At 38.2% G+C, this 25,603-nt stretch overlaps 1 protein-coding gene across 1 annotated transcript in view; it reads left to right on the top strand.

The window, feature by feature from the left end:
* The first annotated feature begins 3,451 nt into the window (after positions 1-3,451).
* Positions 3,452-25,603, top strand: part of LOC128244170 (atrial natriuretic peptide receptor 1-like) — a 37,944-nt gene continuing 15,792 nt past the window's right edge. Inside the window, exons 1-10 of the mRNA XM_052962187.1 lie at positions 3,452-3,908; positions 5,552-5,770; positions 6,918-7,064; positions 7,554-7,708; positions 10,018-10,153; positions 10,478-10,572; positions 20,706-20,838; positions 21,505-21,589; positions 21,775-21,901; positions 23,167-23,286. Coding sequence (XP_052818147.1) covers positions 3,452-3,908; positions 5,552-5,770; positions 6,918-7,064; positions 7,554-7,708; positions 10,018-10,153; positions 10,478-10,572; positions 20,706-20,838; positions 21,505-21,589; positions 21,775-21,901; positions 23,167-23,286 — 1,674 coding nt within the window. The remainder of the gene's footprint in view (positions 3,909-5,551; positions 5,771-6,917; positions 7,065-7,553; positions 7,709-10,017; positions 10,154-10,477; positions 10,573-20,705; positions 20,839-21,504; positions 21,590-21,774; positions 21,902-23,166; positions 23,287-25,603) is intronic.

Below are 25,603 nucleotides of genomic sequence, written 5' to 3'. Positions count from 1 at the left end.
TCGAAGGAAAGCAACTCAAATTAGAATTAATCATTACATTCTTGTACGGACATGCGTTGTCCCTCTTCGAAAGTCAATAAATATGCATACATAATGTAGGTCATGTTTCAAGAAGGAATCCCAGTGGCTTTTTAAAAAATTTTTTGCAAAGAGAAGGCTTACCAAATAGGTGTTGTATCATTTTAAACAAACATAAACAGTATGTAATAGTTAACATTGATCAATTGTCGTTTTAATCGGTCGCTAGACTCGTCAAATAAAATAAAAATGTTTTAAGATATAGTTTAGAGAGAAATATATGAAAAACATCGTAAAAACAGTGAATTTATGGGGTGGGCGATAATTGGTACAGTAGGGTGCTTATTTTAGCTAAATTATAGGGGTACTTTGCACGTGGGAATATTCGGAATCCCTTGCTATTTTTAAAAACAAATTACACAGTTTATTGTCAGAAGAGCCAACCTGTCTGAGTGTAAAGTTTTATTGTTATAGCTAACTTGTGTCAAAAGTAACATAGGAAAAACCTCCATTTCTGGCCGAAAAGAGGTCGCTAACCAGTATAGTTTTATATAAACACAAGTTATTTTTCAAGAATGTTATAATAGCATCATGGAGCTTTGGTAACATCACGGAGCTTTGGTAACATCACGGACCTTTGGTAACATCACGAACCTAATGTAACATCACGGACCTATTGTAACATTACGGACCTATTGTAACATCACAGACCTACTGTAACATCATAGACCTATTGTAACACCAGGGACCAATTGTAACATCACAGACCTATTGTAACATCACAGACCTATTGTAACATCACAGACCTATTGTAACATCACATACCTATTGTAACATAACATCACAGACCTATTGTAACATCACAGACCTATTGTAACATCACAGACCTATTGTAACATTACGGACCTATTGTAACATCACAGACCTACTGTAACATCACAGACCTACTGTCACATCACAGACCTATTGTAACACCAGGGACCAATTGTAACATCACAGACCTATTGTAACATCACAGACCTATTGTAACATCACATACCTATTGTAACATAACATCACAGACCTATTGTAACATCACAGACCTATTGTAACATTACGGACCTATTGTAACATCACAGACCTATTGTAACACCAGGGACCAATTGTAACATTACGGACCTATTGTAACATCACAGACCTACTGTAACATCACAGACCTATTGTAACACCAGGGACCAATTGTAACATCACAGACCTATTGTAACATCACAGAAGTATTGTAACATCACAGACCTATTGTAACATCACAGACCTATTGTAACATTACGGACCTATTGTAACATCACAGACCTATTGTAACACCAGGGACCAATTGTAACATTACGGACCTATTGTAACATCACAGACCTACTGTAACATCACAGACCTACTGTCACATCACAGACCTATTGTAACACCAGGGACCAATTGTAACATCACAGACCTATTGTAACATCACAGACCTATTGTAACATCACAGACCTACTGTCACATCACAGACCTATTGTAACATCACAGACCTATTGTAACAATACGGACCTATTGTAACATCACAGACATATTGTAACATCACAGACCTATTGTAACATCACAGACCTATTGTAACATCACAGACATATTGTAACATTATGGACCTATTGTAACATCAGGGACAAATTGTAACATAACGAACCTATTTTAACATCACGAACCTATTTAACAACCCGAACCTATTTATCATCACGGACCTATGGTATCATCACATACCTATTGTATCATTACGGATCTAATGTAACATCACGAACCTATTTAACATCACGGACATATGCCCATGGTAACATCATGGGCGTATGGTAACATCGCGTATCAATTGTAACACCACAGACCAATGGTAACATCACGGACCAATGGTTACATCACGACATCATGGACCTATGGTAACATCACGACATCACGGACCTATGGTAAAATCACGACATCACAGTTCTATGGATAACATCACGGACATATGGTAATATCACGACATCGCGGATCTATGGTAACATCACGACATCACAGACCTATTGTAACATTACGACATCACGGATGTATGGTAACATCACGGACTTATGGTAACATCACGGATCTATGGTAACATCACGGATCTATTATTGTAACATCACGGAACTATGGCAACGCCATGTACACACTGTGACACAATTATCGAACTTCATTGTGCAAGGCGTGGTATCAGAAGACATGATTATAAACAACTGTACGTTTATAATTAAAAAATGAATACGAGGTATGTTTTACGCGGAAAACTTCCTTGGAATTAATCGCCCATCACGGAAATTTGACAGGCATAAAATAAAGCAAAACACAAAAATCACGCAGTTTCATAAATATTGGCATATTTACCTTACGTTTCGCTTACTAGTATTTATAATAAACGTTCAAAAAAGAATTATTTATACAATTGATATAACTCTATGGTAGAATATATATCTTTTCAACGATAACCGTATATTGATGTAATTTATATTGGCTTAATACTACCATTTCGTGTTTTCTCAATTTCCCGGCAACAATGGAAATAATAATACAGCGCATTTTCGTCCGCCACTTAGCGCATTTTCGCCCTTTCGCGGCGAAAACACGAATGGTAAAAAATAAGCCACTATACAGAAATAATAGTATAGAATCCAAGTGTATTTCCATTGAATTCAACATGTCCTCGAAATCAATGCTAGAATGGAGCAGTTACTAAACGCTACGTGTACACGTATACTACTTTTTGAATGGCGTGTACAAACTCACGACTTTAAGTATTATAATTTTTATGCATGTTGTCCCGGATGAGCTTACAATGACAAGTTTAAAGAAACGACAAACAACTTCAACAAATTCAACTTTAACTTTTGAATTTCAATGTAGCTACTCGGACAGTACACTGGGTGTTTGGCAGCCTCTCTACTCATACTGTTACAGTTGAACTTCATCTACATCATCTAATGAAAAATAACGGATTCCCATCTGATTTGTAAACTGATTCCCAGCACAAGCCTTGTTCATTGAGGCTCGAATATCGTTTTGTGGATTCTAGAACCCTTACAAGTTGGCGTTGATTTGCCATTTGAATATGAATGTGTGTATCAATTGGTGTCAATTGATATCAGCGACAATTAAAAGGCACGCTCTTTTATAAAATATTTCATAACATTTGTTGTTGTTGTTGTGTGTTATTGCCAGTTTGGCAGTGTGTACTACTAAGTAAACAGAACTGTTATTAAATTGTTTCGTTGGTGGTCGAAGTATGAGTAATGATGGCGTTTGTTATTATTATATATGTTTATTGTAGAATGTGTCATAATAAACATTAAAAATAAATAAATACCATTGAACGATTATTTAAAAGGATTGAGGCTTGTGTGTTTTTTACAGAAATTTGAACGGGATGGATTTACTCGGAATACATGTGTTTATCGTGGTACTCGTAGCATGTAGCGTCATCAACGTCAGCAGAGGGGTCGACGTTAAAATCGGCGTCCTGTTAATGACGGACTCCTGGTGGCCTTTTGACCTTAAAATGATGGGACCGGCAATAGAGGAAGGTGCCATAGTGGCTAGAGACGTATACGGAGTGAATATGGAGCTAGTTTACCACACGTACCCCGGAAACTGCCCGCTGTCCGCCACTCTCGGCTACCTGATGGAGCTGCTTAACAATAACACGCTACACGCCATCGTGGGCCCCGCGTGCTCCGAGTCGATCATGGGAGCGGCGCGGCTCGCGGAGTACGTTAAGATACCGATGCTGACGGGCGTCGGCGACCTCGTGGTGCGCAACCCGGCTAATGGGGACATGTACAAGACGCTCACAGTGCTCTCATACAGCGTCACGAAACTGTCGCGTAAGTTCAATTTATTATAAATAATATAACACATAATGAGCCCATTGTTCAAAACTTAAAATTATCATTGTTGGCAATGGCGTCGTTGTTAACAATCGTTACTGCTCTGTAAGTGTAATGGATACACTTGGAATCTGCAGTATTTCTAACAAGACTACTGTTTCAGCTGTACTTCAGTTTATTAGATATGTGAGCACCTCATCAAATAGTTCACGTTTAAATATTAACAACGATGTCGTTAATCACGTTTCGGCATAACGCCTTCATCAGATTATAAAGACAATTATTGATATGAAGGAAGAGACGTCAATCTCATACACTGGGTCCGTATTCCCTAACCTCTTGAAATTGTTTCCCCCTTGTTAAATAGGGTTTCAAACTTGTTTTTGTCAGCAGTCTTATATAACTCAGTTTTCCATGCATTTTCGCAAAAATTGGCACGTTCCAAGACAAAAAATAAAAAAGTTGTCAAAACGGAATATCTGTTTTAAAGCTGCACTCTCACAGATTGAACGTTTTGACAACTTTAAACTCCATGGAAACCAGTTATATAAGACTGCTGACAAAAAATTAGATTGCAGATTTTTTATTTTAGTTAAAAAAATCTTGTTTTATGCATTTTTCGTAAACCATAAAACATTACTTTTCGAACGGAAATATGAAAATCTACGATCTGAGTTTTTGTCAGCAATCTTATATCATTGGTTTGCAGATATTTACGCAAAAATCTGCCCTTTCCAAGACAAAAAATAAAAAGTTGTATAAATGGTCAATCTGTGAGAGTGTAGCTTTAATAAGGTGAAACTGCTAAATTGAAATTACTACGCGATCTACTTGCATCGTAGTAAAATTTAAAGAATTCTGACATAGTAGACTATCCCCAACATACACCCAGTGTGTATGTACACCCAACGTTGTTTTCGATGGAAAATGGCCGAGGAGTTCCTATTGTAGTCGGCCTTGATTAACTGAACTGAAGGCACGTGTTATTGATAGCACTATTGACCAGGTTTTTGTCAGAAATCGTTGTTTTTTTGTCAATTTTCATCAAATAAGACCCTTGATATATCTCTTCTGACTTACCAATATGTCACATTTCTGTGCCGGTGTAACATTAAATTTTGACACCATTGTAAAGTGAACCCATGGGATTATTGATCAATTTTCAACGTTAAGAAATGACCCTGCCCTGGGCTGTTTGGAAACCTGTGAAAATTCCATTTCGAAATCAAAACAAAAATGGTTAATGAAACAAAAGCCAACATATATGTTTTATTCCCATGACTGAACGTCATATCATTTTTTTTACGTACGTACTAACAATTTTTAACTTTTTAGTTGTGTACACATACTAGTTTGTAAAATACCCACTTACTATGTCAGCCACTATTTATATACCACTTCTCCTTATCAAAATCAATAACGGTTGAATGCTTGTTTACTGAAATAAGTGTATTGACACCTGAGAAATACTGCCTTCTCATTTGACAAACTATTATGTTGACCACTAAAACTGTATATAAGTTATAAAATATGAGGGAACATAAAGAAATTTATCTTGCCTTATCAAATAACTATATATTGTAAGGTTTTGGGTATATTGTTGTAGCCCCGTGTCACGAATGTTCTGTCTCGTTTCACAGACTCGTTGACGGCAATCATGCAGGAGTACGGATGGCGTCACACGGCCGTCATGTACGACTTCCCACAGACCATCTTCAATCTTGCGGGTGCCAACCTCGTAAAGGACTTCCGGTCGAGCAGTGATATGGAGCACCCGCTTGAAATCACCTTTGACGGCTACAAGACCAAGGACGCGGACTATGGCAGCTTTCTCAGAGAGGCGGCCACTCGCGCCAGGGGTTTGTAAACTTTCTTAGTTTATACTACTACTTTGAAGGAAGAACTTTCGTCCATTTTGCGAGACCATGAGAACTTACCCGTGGTGGGTCTCGAATCCAGGCTTACACCTTGTAATATAGTTCTACAATCCTCGAAGAGATCAGCTTAGGCAAAGTTTACACGTGGCGTTGCTCCTTTAAAGGTCTAGTTTAAGGAATGTTTGGCATGATAACCTCCTGTTGTGCATCTCCTGTTAATTGCACTGGTGTCACAGTAGTGGCCATTGTCTCACTTATATATATATATATATATATGAACAATATGCATAACCAATGTATTTTTTAATTAAACGGATTGAAAAAAATAACAAACAAACAAACAAACAAGGGTGATCAGTTTTTCTATAGTTATAGAACATATATATATATATATATATATATATATATATATATATATATATATATATATATATATATATATATATATATACATTTAAATCCATTTTAAATGCATGGTCACCACTGTTATATTCAGATTGTGAAGCATCCTGGTTAAATCATGTTTATGGGCTATTATATATTACATAAATCTTATTCTTATTATATGGTATGTAATAACAATAATGATATAATTATTATTTGAAAAAAACAACAACACTTAAATACAAGATGTATTGTCCAATTATATAATAAAACCCCCGAAACTGCACAGCAGGATACTTAGAGATCAGATAAGACAGCACAAGGCAGTATTAGATTAAGATCAATACACCGAGGTTGTGTACTATACACGGATTTGGGAGGGGGGGGGGGTCACGTATAAAAAGGGCTAGACTAGGCCTTTAAGAACATTTTTTTTTCGGTATAAGCAATTTTCAAAGAACATGTCCATTCTGTTTAACAAGCATTAAATCTGAGTCATATGTTTTCAGAACGCTTCATGTATTAGTATTAGGTAAACAACGTTCAATGATGCAAAAAGCATCGACCCAGATTTAGAGTTGTTAACAATTCTGGAAAGTTGTCTAACTTTGTTTACACAACATGATAGGCATTTAGTAATGTCCCCAGCAAAAACCTGCTGTGAATTTTAAAAACGAAGAACAATGATTTATTCAGTAAATAAATGACATTTTATACAATCTTATGCTTAGGCTTTATTTTTCAGTAATAATCATATTCTGCAACGCGGATATATTCCGGGACATCATGTACCAGGCGTACCTCAACGGGATGGCGGGCGGCGACTACGTGTTTATCACGCTCGAGCTCTTCCCGAGCGACTGGCTCGGCCATTATCAACTTTTTACCAGAAGTAGGTTACCGGCGAGAGAAAATAGAGAAGATTTATGTTTTCGGAAACAAACTAAACAAACTCGAAACTGGTCTCCATTCAACCATTCAACTGACTAATAAAGGGATTTTATTTCGTCAATAAATAATGGCACATGGTTGTATAGTCCAATGGATGACTTTGACCATCTCTGGCAAACAACCTTCGATAAGTAACCTATCGGCGTCATGTATATTGTAATATATGTACCAAAATGATCCATATCTGTTTGACTAATGATTTTGTTATTAATTTCTCTGGTCATTTTGTCTGTTATATATATTATATATATATATATGGATTGTATTCAATAATGGATCTAAGATTGATTTAGCTAATCGGATTTATCGTTCAAATAACCACCATATTCAGTGAATGAAGTCAATGATGTGTGATCATTAGATTGACTTCAGTTGCAAACAGCCATAACCATGCACTATTTTGCTGATTGATACATGGTTCTATTTACAGGCGATTACAAGGACGCGGGCGTGACGAAGGCGTACGAGACCGCGCTGATCTTGTCTCTTCGGAAACTGGATAACACCGAGTACTTTACCTTCGCCGACAAAGTGAAGGCCAGGGCGCTTGCTGACCACGGATTCGTGTATCCGGCTGGAGAAAATGTATTTTGTAGTTTTGTATAGCTTACATTTGCAAGTAGTGTTTTGCAACCTCGTCAATGAATTTAAGGGAAGTGTGTCTGGACTCAGTGAATTGTGAGAGCAGGCTCCAATTTCTCGAAACTTCTTAAGTCTCTTATAACAGGATTAAGCTAATCTCACTATTTTTGTTGTTCTATAAAATGTGTTATATTAACTTCTTCAAGAATTTTAGAAATTATGTAGAAATAATCTGTATGATTATCAGAATAAATCATTTTTCATTTATCAAAATCCATTTTCAGTATGTATTTTGGCTAATTTAAATAACCGACTTAAGCCTGTTAAGCTTAAGAAGTTTCGAGAAATTGGGGCCTGAATAACATGCGCGCAGGTAGTCTTAAGACCGCAAAATCCAAAGAACTACTTCTTTTCATGTCGTTTTAACCCATTTTTTTGTCTAAATGCGCTCCATGTTTAGCAGAATGACGTCGAAACCATAAAAATAGATTAGTTGTATTGCGGTCCGAGTATGAGTTCTTGCTTGTTCGGCTATTTCCGCGCTGTATTTCTGTATCCCGGCGTTTTATTTTTAGTAGAATATAATTATTTTTAGATCGCTATATTTATCAGATTAATGTGGGTCAAAATAATGGAGGCTCTGGTAGGGAGGTAACATAATGATATTCACTCTGAGTTTAGCCCAAGATGTTCCAGAAATTATTACCGACCGCAAGTGTCCCATCGCCTGCAGGGTTTGTTATTAAAGCCTGGCGTGACCCTGAAACACCCTTATTTGTAAAGATGTATTTTTGATATTTCTTTTATGAGATAAGAAACAAAAATAATTGTCTGAAAGTCAAAATAGTTGTATCTCAGGTTTCGCGTTGCTAATGATTCAAATACTATGATTTGCCTGCTATGCAATAACAAAATACTATTCATTTTATGATTTTTGGGCGTATACTTTTCTAATAAGATGTTTTCATTTTTTGCGTAAAAGCTTCGTTCCGGTATATCTTTGGCATAGTTTTAGACATTAGGCTTTCAATTTATTTTAGCACACATGCCCTGATACGACAGTGAGTTATGCATACGTTTGGTGAAGCAAAGTAGTTCGGATTTAACCTGTAAAACATCCAAAGAGTGAGAAACATTCATAAGAGCATTAGTACTATTTCTACACAGATACTTACATAAAACATAAATAACATTTATTTATCATAAAACTTGAAAATGAACAATCATATTCCCATTCTTAGAACATACAATATTTCCGATAATCTTAAAATAGTTTCAACAACATTAACTGACCGATATTCTAAAAATAGTTTCCACATACATTCACTGACCACATGTTTGTCCTCACCGCGGGAAAACGACCATCTGATAAGATCTGCATTTTCAAAGGAATTATTGCTAAAGTTGTTCGTAAAATAAAATCATTTTCCTTAAACAATTAAAACGTGTATGTTCATAAAACTTGCCTAACGTATGATATCTAATCAAAGCACCGAAAACCCTTTAGAGGCGATTGAAAGGGGCATGCGTTATAACTTTTATTACATGGGGATAGATGATACGTCGACTGAAGTGATAAGCTGTGCATTTTAAATGGAATTATTGCTGAAGTTGTTTGTAAATAAATGATTTTCCTTAAACAAAACGTGTAGGTTCATAAAAGGAAATGATATATATGAAATATTATACTTTCCTATCGTATGATATCTAATCAAAGCAACGAAACCCTTTAGAAACGATTTAAAGGGGCATGCATTGTAACATTAAACACATGGGGATGGGGGATTACGACGTTTGAAGTGACTTTTACATAAACAAAATGACACAAGACGCCATAAAATAGATATAGATATGTTTGTTTCCTCGCCCAATCTGGGCACAAGCGCTCTTGACCCTCGGCACAGTTTTCACTTTTATCTATGTGCCCTTCACCCATTCCCATTGTTCAAATAAAATTTGCAACTCTCACATATTTGCCCGCAGATAGTCTTTCAGCGCATTCGCGCTTTGATTAATTTAGCGCCAAGAGTTACTTGTTATTTAAGTTGGATAAATAATAAATGTTTATTAACCATCGGAAATCATAAATGAAACGTTGTTGTTTTCATTACAAACACATTTGGATAGTATGTTCCAAATGATGACAAGTATTACATATTTCATTTTTGAACAAGTTACAAAGCCCGTAAGGTGTCATTCTATCTTAGAATGGTGTAGACTGCATATCTAAGACTACAAATAACTAAAATATTTCGAAAGTATTGTATTCAGCCAGTAGTGCCAATATCCAGCTGTGTCCGCTCTCTTTGCAGCCTAACTATTATGTGACGGCGTTTTACGACTCGGTGATGTACCTGGCAAACGCATTCAATGACACCGTCAACGCCGGCGGGGACATCACTGACGGCATGGCAATCGCTCAAATGTATTGGAATAGCTCATTCCAGGGTATATCAACTGTTAGTGCCGAACACACCCCTACCTCTCAATATATAGTGGGTTGTATTACAGAAATTGGAATGCACCTTCATTTTAGCTATGGACATAGATATGAACCTTAATTATTTTAAGTCAAAGTACAGAGGTGCACATTTTACTATAGATGCGGTACACATCTGTACTTTATAAAATAGAGATGCACTTGTTATCTATGTTAAAGCAGAAGTTAAAAACATAGTGATACTCTTCATTTCATTCGTTATATAAATTGTAGAATGAGACGTTGTAAAAACGAAGACCACGATTCTCATATCAATAATGTGGCGTTTTTAGGCATCACTGGTCCGGTTGGTGTGAGTGAGATCGGGGACCGGCAAGCCGACTTTGACCTGTACGACATGATGTCACCAGACACACGGGCATTTCAGGTATCAACAAGGAAGACAGTTGATTCGAAGGATCAAAGGGCTAATGAATTAGTTTGCAAAATTAACACACCCAAAAGTATGGAAGTAAATAACAAACGGAATTTAATAACTCATTTTTTTATATTATTTTATCGGCCTCAATTAGACATCTAATGGCGTCTCATTTAGTCAATGTGTACAGTAAGGGTTAAACGATAACCAAATCAAAGCACTTAAAGCGTTGAAAGAATTCGGCTACGTTTACATGTAATTGTAAAACAAATGAAAATATACATCTAAAGACAGAATATGCATGCTCATGAATTCCATAGCAAATACTTTTAGTTTGTTTATGCTGATGCTCAATTTAATCAAAACCTTGTACGTCAGGTACAAGTCAATTGAAATACTCTACTGAGTAATACTCAGTTGCTTATGAAACCTTATCTGGAACTTTAGTTCCATTAACAATGCACTGCAACGGATAAAGCATATAGGCGTTTTAAAGTTATATATACTCTACACTTCAAAGACTTAGTCGTATTTAATTTACTACCAGGGTATAGTATGACCGCTAAACCAAATGGTTCCAAAAATGTTTTGGACATGTTAATTCAGTGTACGAGGTATGTTCGGAAAGTTCCCGGACTGTACTAATAACTTTGTTATTTTTCAATGTAGAGCTTTGAAACTTCGGTCAAGTTGACACACATATATATTCATTTTGATAATAAGCGGACATTCGCCTAAGTCAATACATTCTAAAAATATTGTATCCATAACAACATAATATTTGCTGTTGTGGAGCAAGCCTTATATATTCCTATAATGTTCACATTAAACGCATTTTGTAACGTTAAAAACGTCATTAGTAAAATACGCATGACGTCATTTGAGCAGACACCGCCTCGCAAAACAAAATCAAAAACAGGTGCTCAAAGCAAACATGCAACGCGAAATTATTGAAAAACAGCGTGTCGTGATACAGTTTCTCCAGAGTTTAGATGTTTCACCGTCGAAAACATTGATAAAGTTGAAGAAATCGTTTGGAGACCAAACTTTGGGTCGCACAGCTGTTTTTGAGTGGCACAGACGCTTTAAGGAGGGGCGCGAGTCAACATCCGACGACGAGAGATGTGGGAGGCCGGCACTTGTGGCGAAAAATCGCGAAATGGTAAAGTCGATGCTTGATAGAGACCGACGAGTGTCTACACGGGATGTGGCCGAGGAACGTGACATTGGGGTAGCAACAGCTTATAAGTTAATTACTGAAGAGTTTAAGATGACAAAGGTGTGCGCACGTTGGATACCAAGGCTGTTTGATGACAATCAGATGAAGGACAGGGTGAATAAATCACTGAACTTTTTGAGGTCCTATCGACGTGAAGGGGACAGATTTCTTCAAAGAACAATCACAACGGATGAAACGTGGTTTCATCTGTTCGACCCAGAGACTAAACAGCAAAGTATGGTCTGGAAAACATCGTCTTCACCACCACCAAAGAAGGCCCGGGTGACGAAACCGAAAGGAAAGTTCATGTTCATCGTATTTATGGACGCCAACGGTGTAATCTTGGCACATGCGTAAATGCAGCGTATTATTCAAAGGTAAACATTTTTATAAACATATTTATACACGAAATTACACATTTATATAATCATGCTATGAATCACATATAGAGAACTGATGCATAAATTAAATCATAACAGCAGTGAAACGGTGTAATCTCACAATGCATTATTTTTCAAAAAGTCAACTTGGTATTTAATTTTGTGTTATTTATTGAACAGGTCGTGAGGCGGGATATGGTCCAAGCACTGCGCAAGAAGAGGCCCGGCATGGAAGAGGACATAGAAAATGTTCTCTTACACCAGGACAATGCCCCAGCGCACAGGGCACAGTACACAGAGTTGGAGTTAGATATTCTCGGGATCGGCAGGTTGGAGCACGCCCCCCTACAGCCCAGACCTTGTGCCACTTGATTTTGCGCTTTTCCCGGTCGTCGAAGCCCAGCTACGCGGAATCCGATTCGACGATCTCGAGAGCCTACGTCGTCACGTGCAGACAATAATGTCTTCATTTGATAAACAATGGTTTCAAACTGTTTACACATCATGGGTCAGGAGACATAAACGTTGTGTACAAGCACATGGCCGCTATTTAGAGAAAGAGTAAACTGAATTGACGTTGACGTTATAAATTTTAACGTCGGGTTGCTCCGCCATATCGTTGGTACATGTTTTAAATTTATTGTAACTTTTTCACTGTTATATGTATGTAATCGAAATTTTAGAGTGATATGGATAATAGATGCAGTAAATCCGTACTTAGTTTCATTATACTACAATGAGACTTTCAAAAGGAATGCGTTCAGTCCGGGAACTTTCTGAACATACCTCGTATGTTCAATGTTTCTTTCAACAATGACAGGATCCTGGCGCAAATTCCTAAGGATTGATTCACCCACATATTATTTATTCCCTGTATGTATTGATGTTTCTTAATAATGCCCTCAACTTATGTCACTCGCGTACAAAATGATCAGATGTATATCAATGGTTTATAAATATATCTATATGCAACATATTCAAGCAAGATTCTGGGCTGAGCTAACTGAGAAATCTTCGCACTGTTTTTTTTCACATTTTGTTACATTTGGTATAACATGACTACACTCACACATTGTAGCAGGTCGAAAGCCTGTCAACGCATTAAGCGCTTTAAGCGTGATTTTAATTGTAAAATTGTATAATATGCATTCAGTAATTGTTAAAGGTTGTTTGTATGTACTTCCATATGTAAATGGTTTGATGCCACACATTCACAACACCAGTGAATTTGTGTAAGTACAACAATCTTATTAAAAAAATATTTTGAAACTGTTTGCGTATTATACTTTTTTATTGCGTTTTGTAACTTGTTGACATAAGAATAATTGCGTTTTCTACGATTTAGACTGGGTAATTATCCCCAAAAAGCTGCTTTTTCGCACTATATTAACGGCATAACATATTGTTATTACTCTGTACAGCGCTACTTTTAGCAAGCTACTTAAAATGCAGAACGCAGCTCCGTAGCAATTAGGGCAGAATGTTGACTAGGTAATTTAGATTGAAATATAAATTAGGTCATTTACCACCGCAGTTCTAACAGCGTTCAATATTCATGAAACTTTATCAGAATGTTTTCCTTGATAAAATCATTGATTAGTTTGAAACTTGGTCACATGAGGTCAGAAATTAGGTCACAAGGTCAAATCTATCAAAAATCATGTCCGAATCCAAATATTGGTATTGATTTGTCAAGGTTCGCTCAACTGTGGTCAGAATGTTTCCCTTAATGTAATCTTGGTAGCAGGTACACTTTAAAAGTGGGTCACATGGTGTAAAAAAACTAGGCCATTTTTATAGGTCAAATTCAAAAGAAAATTTGTGAACAAACAGAGGCAACATATCAACTGAATCAGAATTTGCCTCAATGAAATCTAGGCTAAGTTAAAACTAGGTCACATGGGGTCAAAAACAATGTCACTAGGTCGCAACTTTGGAAACACTTAAGAGGCTATATTCTAGCAATATTTTTAATCCAATCTGGCCTTGATGAAATATTTTATTAGTTTAAAACTGGGTAACGTATGTTCAAAATTTAGGTTATTAGGTTAAGTCTAAATGCTACAAATGTCTATTCTTTTCAAAAAGTTGCAAATAAACTCATTTCTCATATCCAATGGTCTTAAAAGGCCATCACTCTGCAGCCGTATTGCATGTTTTGATTGGAATATTTCGCAACAAAGATTTCTATGCTACCTACTTAGCTAATCTGGCGGGGGATATCAAATTAACACATAGTTGACTTTGGCTTTTGGTTGATAATAGCCCCAGTGGGAAGACAATTGCCGAGGCTTGTTGTCATTTGTAACTCATTTGACCTAGTTTTGGAAATTACAATTTAGAACAGTTTAACCAAATATATAATAAATTATGGGATTTGATTAGCAGGAAGACTGAAAGGTGCAGGCAATGAGATATAACACATTTATTCTGAATGACAATTGATTTAGATTATATCTGATGGTCAATACTGATAATAGTCCCATCCTTCAAATATTTCTTGTTTTCATCAGATGATTTTGAACTTCAATATATGTGAAAACAGCTACGGTCGATCAAACATAGGAACAGTTTTATAAGAATCTCTGATTGAATAACCCTAGCCATTTTCAAGGGGGAGTAGCTGCCATGTCGATACGTCAAAGAGTAACACCAGACACCCGGTATATGTTGTCTGCAACGCTTTTCTAATTATAAATAAATAATGACGGATACATTCACAGGGTTCCCACGCTACCGGGAAAACGGGAAAAAGTCGGGAATATCGAAAAGTCTGTTCCCGGTCGTGAAAATGCCTTGAATTTTGCGATTATAGGTTAAAATCGGGGAAAAGCCGGGAAAAGTAATATTTAAAGTTCGAACTGTTTTGGGTACGAAACTAGTAAAAGTAAGTACTCTCGATCATCTAGACGCTTGCATCTGACACTGTTCTGTTGAATTGACTCTGATCAGAGCGGCTGAATGATCGAGACTAAGAAGGTTTCCGTTACCACATGCAAGCGTTTATTTGTCACTGCCGTCTGCATTTAAAAGTTATTTTAAACAAGAAATTGGCCGCAGTTTGTCGGGATTCGCTTTATATACGCTGTCAGTAAGGATCGTGGGTGCTATATACAACGATATTTTTAATCTACTGGTTGAGAAGCAGTTTCCGACGGAAAGCAGTTTCCGACAAATCGCTTTTTCGCGTACCTTCCTTAGATCTTCATAAAGAAGGTACTGCAATTCAACTATATGGTAACTTGGCAATCAAAAGTTGAAATTCTTACCGAGACACGTAAGAAACTTTTATTATTATTTAATGTTTATTTTTCATTTTGTACACAAACTTGCACGTGGGGGATCTGCACGCGCAGCGTATTGCGCATGCGTGTGAACCTAATTTGCATATCTATTAATAGCTACAAGGTTTTCCTTAATTGACTTATTCAAACGATGATCATTGTGTACATATTTGGGAACACTGGTGTCATGCTTGTTTCGCATCCACATTCACTTAAATGTATACAAACACAACTTTCCATCAGAAATGAATAAAAAAAATCATTGATATTCAGTCTCTGCCTGATTTCGAGTATGAATTGAATGTCGTAAATTTTAAGGTTTATATTTTTCGTAAATGCTGAAAAATTAAATACCATTTCTCTTATTACAGTCTTATATTTAGTTTATTAAATAAACGGAAAATAAAAACACACAACAGGCACCTTAAATATGCCCCGCATTCAAATTGTCGGAAACTGCTTTTCATCACAAGCTAATCAGAACAATGTAAGTACCCTCTTTGCGCCCCTATTAGATACACTATATGTGACGTCACACATGTAAGAAATATATCGACAATAGCAGCTTGAGCTGTAGTTATATAAAATGTGAACAATTTTAGTAGATATTTAAACACGTATAAATAATTCAATAAAAACGTTTAAAAACTGTCGGAAACTGCTTCTCAACCAGTTCAGTATGCTAATTAATGATCATGGATAATTAGCGATCCATGCATTCATCAAAATATATTTTAATACGTGAAATTGGCCCTAGTTCATTAAAATAAACTTGAGATACGCTGTCAATAACATACATGAATGTTAATTGCAATGATATTACTAGTCTGCGAAGTGCTACACAGGCTGGCAAATATTTGCTATTCATGTGTGAATCTATGAATGATCATGCCTCTAGACTGACCTTGCTCGTATTTATAGACATTGAGAAGACCACAGTTCTTTGGCCAGTAGACATCAGAATAGTTTTAAACTTGTGCAAAAAAGTCACTTATTTTGCATTTTCACCCATGGATTGATGAGGATTGATGGACAGATATAGCTAAATTGCATGCTCATTGATGCAAGTAGATTTTTTCAAAGAGAGTTCAACTCTTTTAAAATGACACTGGATGTTATGAGTTCAATATTTGTTTAAAGCTTCCCTCTTACGACAATTTGACAACTTTCTTACTTTTGTCTTGGAACGAGCCAATTTTGGCAAAAATCCATGAAAACCAATTATTTAAGACTGCTGGCAAAAAGATAGATCACAGATATTTATATTTAAGATCAAAAATTGATGTTTTATGCATATTTATTTAACCGTTAATAAACCATAAAACATAAATTTTCGAACAAATATATGAAAATTAGCGATCTGATCTTTTGTTGGCAATCTTTTACCGTTGGTTTGCAAATATTTACGTCAAAAGCTGATCTATCTTAGACAAAAAATGAAATAAGTTGTTAAAAAAGTATCTATGAGAGTGCAGCTTTAAAAAATGTTCAGAAAGTAAGTTTTTGTTCAGAGAGTAAAACTTTTTTTAATGTGATATTTGATTATATTTACCTTAAGCATGCATTTATCCACCAATTACGAAAATTGGTATTGTTAGGAGATCAACCGGCACCAAACCATGCTTGCTAATCAGGGTCCACACTGTTCTATGCACTATAGTAGGTAAGCCTTTAAGTTTCCAAGTAGCAAATACAAATAGCCTAGACCCTGATCATGCCAGTTGATCCGTGTCTACACTGTTCACAGAGGCCAACAGTATTCAGCATGCTAATTAGGTTAATTATGTTGTTCAATAAATGTCTAAGAAGTTTAGAAAGTGAAAGGTTTTGTTTTTGAGAATAAAACCCTTTGAAAATGACATTTGATGTTATTTAACAAGTTGTTTAATAAATGTCAAAAATGGCAAATAAGTTATTTCGCTGAAATGTTTCGTTGTAATAACTGTGGAAAAGGTTGAGAGAAAGTCTTGAATTTGCAAAAAAACCTGGAAAAAGTCTGGAATTTTACTTAAAGAAAAATGTGGGAACCCTGCATTCACAAAACAGTTTGACAAGCTGTGTGTTATCTTTCAGCGTGGGTAAGGAACTACAAAAACATCTTAACTTTCTTCACAATGTTCATGGTGCAGTTCAAAACATTTCATCATTAAACGACTAACGATTGTTTAAACGGTTTGTATTGATAGCCCGGCCTCCCATATGCAATTCCCGACAGGGTTTCATAAGGACGCGTCGTTTCAACAGGGCGCCAATATTGTGGAATGTCCATTGTCGTGCCAGCCCGACGTTCATATTTTGAATGTCCAATATTGTGCTAACATGACATTCATATTCCTTTTTAAAGCATAATTTCCAGTGACGTGTTAGCACGACACTCTTATTTTAAATATCCAATCATAAAAAAAATAAATTGATATCCTTTTGAAACAAACAGTTAAAGTTAATGCTTAAAACAAATTTAAAATGACTTAAATTGGTATTAGACTTCAAAAGCAAGCTAAATTCTTTCTAAGGTCACGTCATTTCGGGATTAGAGTCATTTACGACATAGGTGTTTTGTGCCAGCTTTCACTGTGCAGCACTTTACACGCTGACATTTTGTTAAAATAGCGAAAATGGCTAAACTTCCAAACCAGGCTCCCAGATTTGAAAGGGTTATTTCACTGATCATATATCAATTAATTATTAACTGCTCATTTTCTTTTAATCGCCTGAAATCATTTAATAGTGTTTTATTGATTATGCAGTTGTACTAATTATGAGAAAAACCATGAACAAATAAATATGCAAATGTTTGCGGATTTATCATTTTATTATTTTATGGCAAATCATTTGTTTGGTTCTGACGTATTTTTATGTAAATGCTTTTATTTTTTCCATTAGATCTAATTTAATAGGCAATAATTCCATTGTTCTGTGTAAGGATTATTCATCAATTAGCCTGCCACAGCAATATCAATAATAAAGTTCTCTTAAAGCTCAGCAGCAGTAACATGTTTCCTCTTAACTATTATTACACAACATGGTTGCATCATTTCAATTGAATATGAATGGAAATGAATGACGAGTAATTGATGTGGCACAAAAGCAAATGTATTTTTTTATATTTCTATATATGTTGCTCTATATAAGAATGCATGTTTTTAATAAAAACAAAATAGAACAATGGTCGACGAGAAGAATGAACGAGCGTTGGTATCCGCTAGCAATGCTCTTGTTTTATTTACCTGCCTTTTGTACGAACATAATAAGAGCAATAGTCATAGCCTTAGTGTTGTTGGTGATGTCGTCGTCGTCGTCGTCGTGTAATAGCGTTAACCTTGGCCATAACTAAAAAAATCGTTCATGTATTTCAAGAGAATTTGCTACTCATTTTGACAAAGACAACAATACTCGCATGCTTTAAAAGGCAAACATCTCTATGACTTTATGAACCTTTTATGACGGAAAAACATATCTGGCCCCTATTTCTCGAAACTTCTTAAGTCCCCTAAAAAAGGATTAAGCTATTTTTGTTGTTCTGTAAAATGTGTTATATTTACTTCTTCAAGAATTTTTAGAAATTATGTCGGAATAATCTGTATGATTATCAGAATAAACCATTTTTATACGCCCATCTTACGATGGCCGTATTATGGGAACACCCATGGCGGGCGGGCGGCGGGCGGGCGGCTCCACAATGTTGTCCGCTCTCTAACTTGAACATTTCTCATCCAATTTCCACCAAACTTCATGAAAGTGTTTGTTGGTGAAATATCTAGATCAAGTTCGATAACCAGCCAAATCGCTGTAGGCACTCCAGAGTTATGGCCCCCTGAATTTGTCAAAATTGGCCATTTTAGCTTTGTCCGCTCTCTAACTTGATCATTTCTCATCCAATTTCCACCAAACGTCATGAAAGTGTTTGTTGGTGAAATATCTCGGTCAAGTTCAATAACCAGCCAAATCGCTTTAGGCACTCCAGAGTTATGGCCCCCTGAATTTGTCAAAATTGTCCATTTTGCTTTGTCCGCTCTCTAACTTGAACATTTCTCATCCAATTTCCACCAAACTTCATGAAAGTGTTTGTTGGTGAAATATCTAGGTCAAGTTCGATAACCAGCCTAATCGCTTTAGGCACTCCAGAGTTATGGCCCCCTGAATTTATCAAAATTGGCCATTTTAGCTTTGTCTACTCTCAAACTTGAACAGTTTTTATCCGAATTTCACCAAACTTGCTACTATAAATGTTTGTTGGTATATATTCTTGGCAAAGTTCTATAACCAGCCAGGCTCATCAGGATTATGACCCTTGAATTGGTCAAAATTGTCCATTTTTGCTTTGTCCACTGTCTAATTTGAACAGTTATCATCTGATCTTCACCAAACTTGCTGAAAATATTTGTTGGTAAAATAAATCGGTCAAGTATGATAATCAGCCAAATGCCCCGAAGCACTTCAGGATTACTGCCCTTGCCATTTAAGCTTTGTCTACTCTCTAACTTGAACAATTCTCATCTGACCTTCACCAAACTTGCTGAAAATGTTTGTAGCTATAAAATCTTTACCAAGAATGTTTGCCGGTATAAATGCTTTGTCAAGTACACACTGATTGTCTCTTGGGTACGATTAAGGATGAATCATCTCTTGGAGACGATTTTTACATGAATGTTGTTTTTCAAATCCCGAACACGTTGATCGTCTTTGGGCATGATTTGGGATTAATCGTCTATATCTATAGACACGATTTTCAGGAGCCTTTTCTGACTTTGACAGATTAAGGTACTGAATTTCGCATCACGGAATTTCGGAATTTGGATGCCATAGTTCCCTGAAATACAGAAGTACTTGGTAAATACAATTTTGCATGAAACCCTCAGTAAATATCAAGGGCTTGGTCCCCAAAGGTTCTAAGTGCCTATGAAAATTATAGACATTTTAGCACCTTTTGACTCGAAACCCTCGAATTAAAATAAAAAAATTCTACTGTTAATGCCATATTGTGCCAAATCATTTGCTTCTTGAAAAGCTTGCTTCTCAAAGGGCCAATGTGACAGTAAGTTGTCTTAGAATCCAAGAAATTATTGATGGGCGTATTTTGTGAGTGTCACTCTTGTTCATTTATCAAAATCCATTTTTAGTATGTATTTTGGCTAATTGAAATAAGCGACTTAAGCCAGTTAAGCTTAAGAAGTTTCGAGAAATTGGGGCCAGACGCGAGTTGTCCTTGGCTTTCTGCGGTCAGGTCTCTCTATGCAGTATTCAGTGTCTATGTTACAGATGGTGGGTCGTTTCCGTGGGGCTAGCCAGGCGTATGTTCCGCTTAATGGTGTGGAAGTGGTCTGGCCTAGAGGGAAACCACTTGACGTTCCTACATGCGGCTTCCAGGGAGAACTCTGTGTACCGGAAGCAGGTCAGAACGTTTTGCTCAACGTCTTAACTCATGAGCTATTGTGCATGTTCATCAGATAAAGTTTTTGTCTACCAGCTCCATTTAACATAACATTGTATTTAGCTGGATTGTTGTTTAATTACCATATTTACCATATTAGTAAAGATGTCCCTATGACTTCTTCGACAGCGCATGTCTAGCGGCCATTTTATAGTGAATCCTAGACGACCTGTGCAATCTTGGCTGTCCTATTCTCAAGGACTTGTTTTTCTGGATTGTTACAGGGGATTTGTCTGAAGCATAAATTTAAACATTATGATTAATTAAAAAACAATTTTAATTTTTTATGTCGATATTAGGATTCAAACTCATGGGTCTGCATTCGGAGGCCATTTCCATGACGACTTATACTACATGATCTAATTGAGAATCAACATAAAACTTAATAAGTTTTTGCGAAGGAAATTATGAGCGAGCATATACTATCTTTAGATTTTTATAGTAATAATTAAAATTGATTTGTATACCTATAATATAACATATAATTATTATAATAAATATTATTATTATTATTATTATTATTATTATTATTATTATTATTATTATTATTATTATAATATTATTATTATAATTATTATTATTGTTGTTGTTATTATCATACATAATCTATTTTTTTTAACCTTTTAGCGGACTACACTGTGCTGATTGCCGTGCTTGTCAGCGTGTTTGGGTTCCTCACATTGATCTTTTCAGTCCTCTTCATTTTGTACAGGTAAACGTTTAAATATATTACCAGATGTCATGACGTCATTAAGAGTTCCGTGACGTTTAGCTTATTGGTTGTGGATTTTAAATAGAGGACAAATCGCAGCATTGTTAAGCATTTTTTTCTTCTTGAAATAAAGCAGATTAAAATCTTTAAATAATAATTTGACTATACGCATTTGCTTCCGCCAGGCGTTACCGCGCGGAACAGGAAATTGGCCGGATGTCATGGCTCATAGGGCCGGACGAGCTGAAAAGCCGGAAGGGGAAAAACAACGACTCCTTTATGTCAAAGAGCGTGCTGAACATCGACAGAGACGTATGCATCGATTTCTTACAAACACACAGAAGAATAGCATAGATGTTTTAAGATTTCTTCGGCGTTTTGATCAGAAATAATATACAAGGAAAATGTTTTCCCTGAACATACCTTGGAATAAGTTAGTGCCGCAATCACACACTATTGAATTTCATGTGTATATACATAGTTATGATATTATTTTATATTCACACAAGAAAGGTCTCCTAGAAGAGCACTGCTTAAGGATGACTGGCGGACACTGAACACGACAGACACTTATCGTGACAGAAATCGAACATTATTTGACATGCACTGAAATTTATGTGGCATATACTTACATGTCGTGACAGACTCTAAATGTGACCGACTCTTATCGTGCCGCGACGGACACGGCACGTTGCGTGACATACACTTAATTTTACGTCACAAACACTGAAAGTGACGTGACAGACAATGAAAGTGACGTGACAAGACACTGAAAGTGACGTTACAGACACAAAAATTGACGTGACAGGCACTGAAGGTGACGTGACGGACACTGAACGTGACGTGACAGACACTGAAAGTGACGTGACAGACACTGAACGTGACGTGACAGACACTGAAAGTGACGTGACAGACACTGAACTTGACGTGACGTACACTGAACGTGACGAGACAGACACTGAATGTGACGTGACAGACACTGAAATTGACGTGACGGACACCAATCTCTACGTGACTATCACCGACCACTACATATGATGGACACCAAATATAATAGACTGTTAATTGAAAATGGGCCAGACTTGTTAGAGGTCAAAATCAGGTTGGTCGCTTTTCTATAAAAATTGGCCTAAGGGACCTCGACTTACAAAGAGATAACAACCTCAGGGCTATACTTAAAATTGACATGACTCGTACAGCTTTCATTTACAATAGTCTAAAAATAGTTGTTTGCTTTTATACATAATAGAAGTTCGTTACCTCCCCTTATCACAACCTACTATTTTAAACAAAAAAGCGGGTCATGACCACTTGTTGAAAATAGCCATCAACACTCTTCCAGGTGATCACAAATTCACACACCCCCATGCCGTTTAAGGCAGCACGAACGAGAGGTAACTAAACGTGACGTGACGGAGACTGGTTACGGAATTAAGTTTGATTCGCACCATTTTGCAGTGACGTCCGAAGCGCTTTGATAAAATAAAAAATGAAATATATCAAGTCAGTAGAACTTAAACATGCCAACAATTTAAAGTATGGAGCAACTTTACACGTTTATTATTCCCCACTCGCAGCAAGAGCAGCAGCAGATGTTCTGCAAGACGATGTTCTGTCGGGACCAAATTGTGGCAGTCCGCGCTCTCAACCTCACGGAAGTAGAGCTCACCAGGAAACTCTGCGTGGATTTCCGTCAGGTATGTGAGCCATTTCCAGATTATGAGTATGTTTTAATTTTATAATAGTTCTGCCGGTACCAGATCACTGCCGTCAAGGCTCTCAACCTCCCAAAAGTAGAGCTCACCAGAAAACTGTGTGGAGTTCTGGCAGTGAAATGAGTCGTGTCCGCATACATAATGTTTTCTGTAGACTCTGCCGGCACAAAGTCGCGGCCGTCCGTGCACTCAACATCCCAGAAGTGGAGATGGCATGGAAATGGTGTGATGAGTTAGCGCAGGTCTGTGGGTTCCAAACACTAAAGTCAGTTTACTTTATTATTTATACCTGGACATTGATCGTCTCGCGGACTGCACTGGTGCATTGATCGTCTCGCGGACTGCACTGTTGCATTGATCGTCTCGCGGACTGCACTGGTGCATTGATCGTCTCGCGGACTGCACTGTTGCATTGATCGTCTCGCGGACTGCACTGTTGCATTGATCGTCTCGCGGACTGCACTGTTGCATTGATCGTCTCGCGGACTGCACTGTTGCATTGATCGTCTCGCGGACTGCACTGTTGCATTGATCGTCTCGCGGACTGCACTGTTGCATTGATCGTCTCGCGTGCTGCACTGGTGCATTGATCGTCTCGCGGACTGCACTGTTGCATTGATCGTCTCGCGGACTGCACTGGTGCATTGATCGTCTCGCGGACTGCACAGGTGCATTGATCGTCTCGCGGACTGCACAGGTGCATTGATCGTCTCGCGTGCTGCACTGTTGCATTGATCGTCTCGCGGACTGCACTGGTGCATTGATCGTCTCGCGTGCTGCACTGGTGCATTGATCGTCACGCGTGCTGCACTGGTGCATTGATCGTCTCGCGGACTGCACTGTTGCATTGATCGTCTCGCGTGCTGCACTGTTGTATTGATCGTCTCGCGGACTGCACTGTTGCATTGATCGTCACGCATGCTGCACTGTTGCATTGATCGTCTCGCGTGCTGCACTGGTGCATTGATCGTCTCGCGGACTGCACTGTTGCATTGATCGTCTCGCGTGCTGCACTGGTGCATTGATCGTCACGCGTGCTGCACTGGTGCATTGATCGTCTCGCGGACTGCACAGGTGCATTGATCGTCTCGCGTGCTGCACTGGTGCATTGATCGTCACGCGTGCTGCACTGTTGCATTGATCGTCTCGCGTGCTGCACTGTTGCATTGATCGTCTCGCGGACTGCACTGTTGCATTGATCGTCTCGCGGACTGCACTGTTGCATTGATCGTCTCGCGGACTGCACTGGTGCATTGATCGTCTCGCGTGCTGCACTGTTGCATTGATCGTCTCGCGGACTGCACTGTTGCATTGATCGTCTCGCGGACTGCACTGTTGCATTGATCGTCTCGCGGACTGCACTGTTGCATTGATCGTCTCGCGGACTGCACTGTTGCGATGATCGTCTCGCGGACTGCACTGGTGCATTGATTTCTCGCGTGCTGCACTGTTGCATTGATAGTCTCGCGGGCTGCACTGGTGCATTGATCGTCTCGCGTGCTGCACTGTTGCATTGATCGTCTCGCGTGCTGCACTGGTGCATTGGTCGTCTCGCGGGCTGCACTGGTGCATTGGTCATCTCGCGGGCTGCACTGGGGCATTGGTCGTCTCGCGGGCTGCACTTGCGCATTGATCGTCTCGCGGGCTGCACTTGCGCATTGATCGTCTCGCGGGCTGCACTTGCGCATTGATCGTCTCGCGGGCTGCACTTGGGCAATGATCGTCTCGCGGGCTGCAATGGTGCGTTGATTGTCTCGCGGGCTGCGTAGATCTGCTCGGGGCCGTGATGGTGCATTGATCGCCTCGCTGGTTGCAATGGTGCATTGATTGTATCGCGGGCTGCTATTGTGCATTGTTCGTCTTGCGGGATGCACTGGTGCGTTGATCGTCTCGCGGACTGCGATGGTGCGTTGATCGTCTCGCAGGCTGCGATGGTGCATTGTTCGTCTCGCGGGCTGCACTGGTGCGTTGTTCGTCTCGCGGGCTGCGATGGCGCATTGTTCGTCTAGCGGGCTGCGATGGTCGTCTCGCGGGGTGCAATGGTCGTCTCGCGGGCTGCACTGGTGCGTTGTTCGTCTCGCGGGCTGCGATGGCGCATTGTTCGTATTGCATGCTGCACTGGTGCATTGATTGTCTCGCGGGCTGCTATGGCGCTTTGTTCGTCTCGATGGCTGTGATGGTCGTCTCGCGGGCTGCACTGGTGCAATGGTCGTCTCGCGGGCTGCGCTGCTGCCTTGATTGTCAGCATTATACAAATGAGAATAGAATACGAATAATAATAATGTAATAATAATATTAA

This window comes from Mya arenaria, chromosome 8, assembly GCF_026914265.1.
Source record: "Mya arenaria isolate MELC-2E11 chromosome 8, ASM2691426v1".
NCBI lineage: Eukaryota > Metazoa > Mollusca > Bivalvia > Myida > Myidae > Mya > Mya arenaria.
Note: the sequence above shows the minus strand (reverse complement) of the source record. Positions and strands in the feature narration are given on the sequence as shown.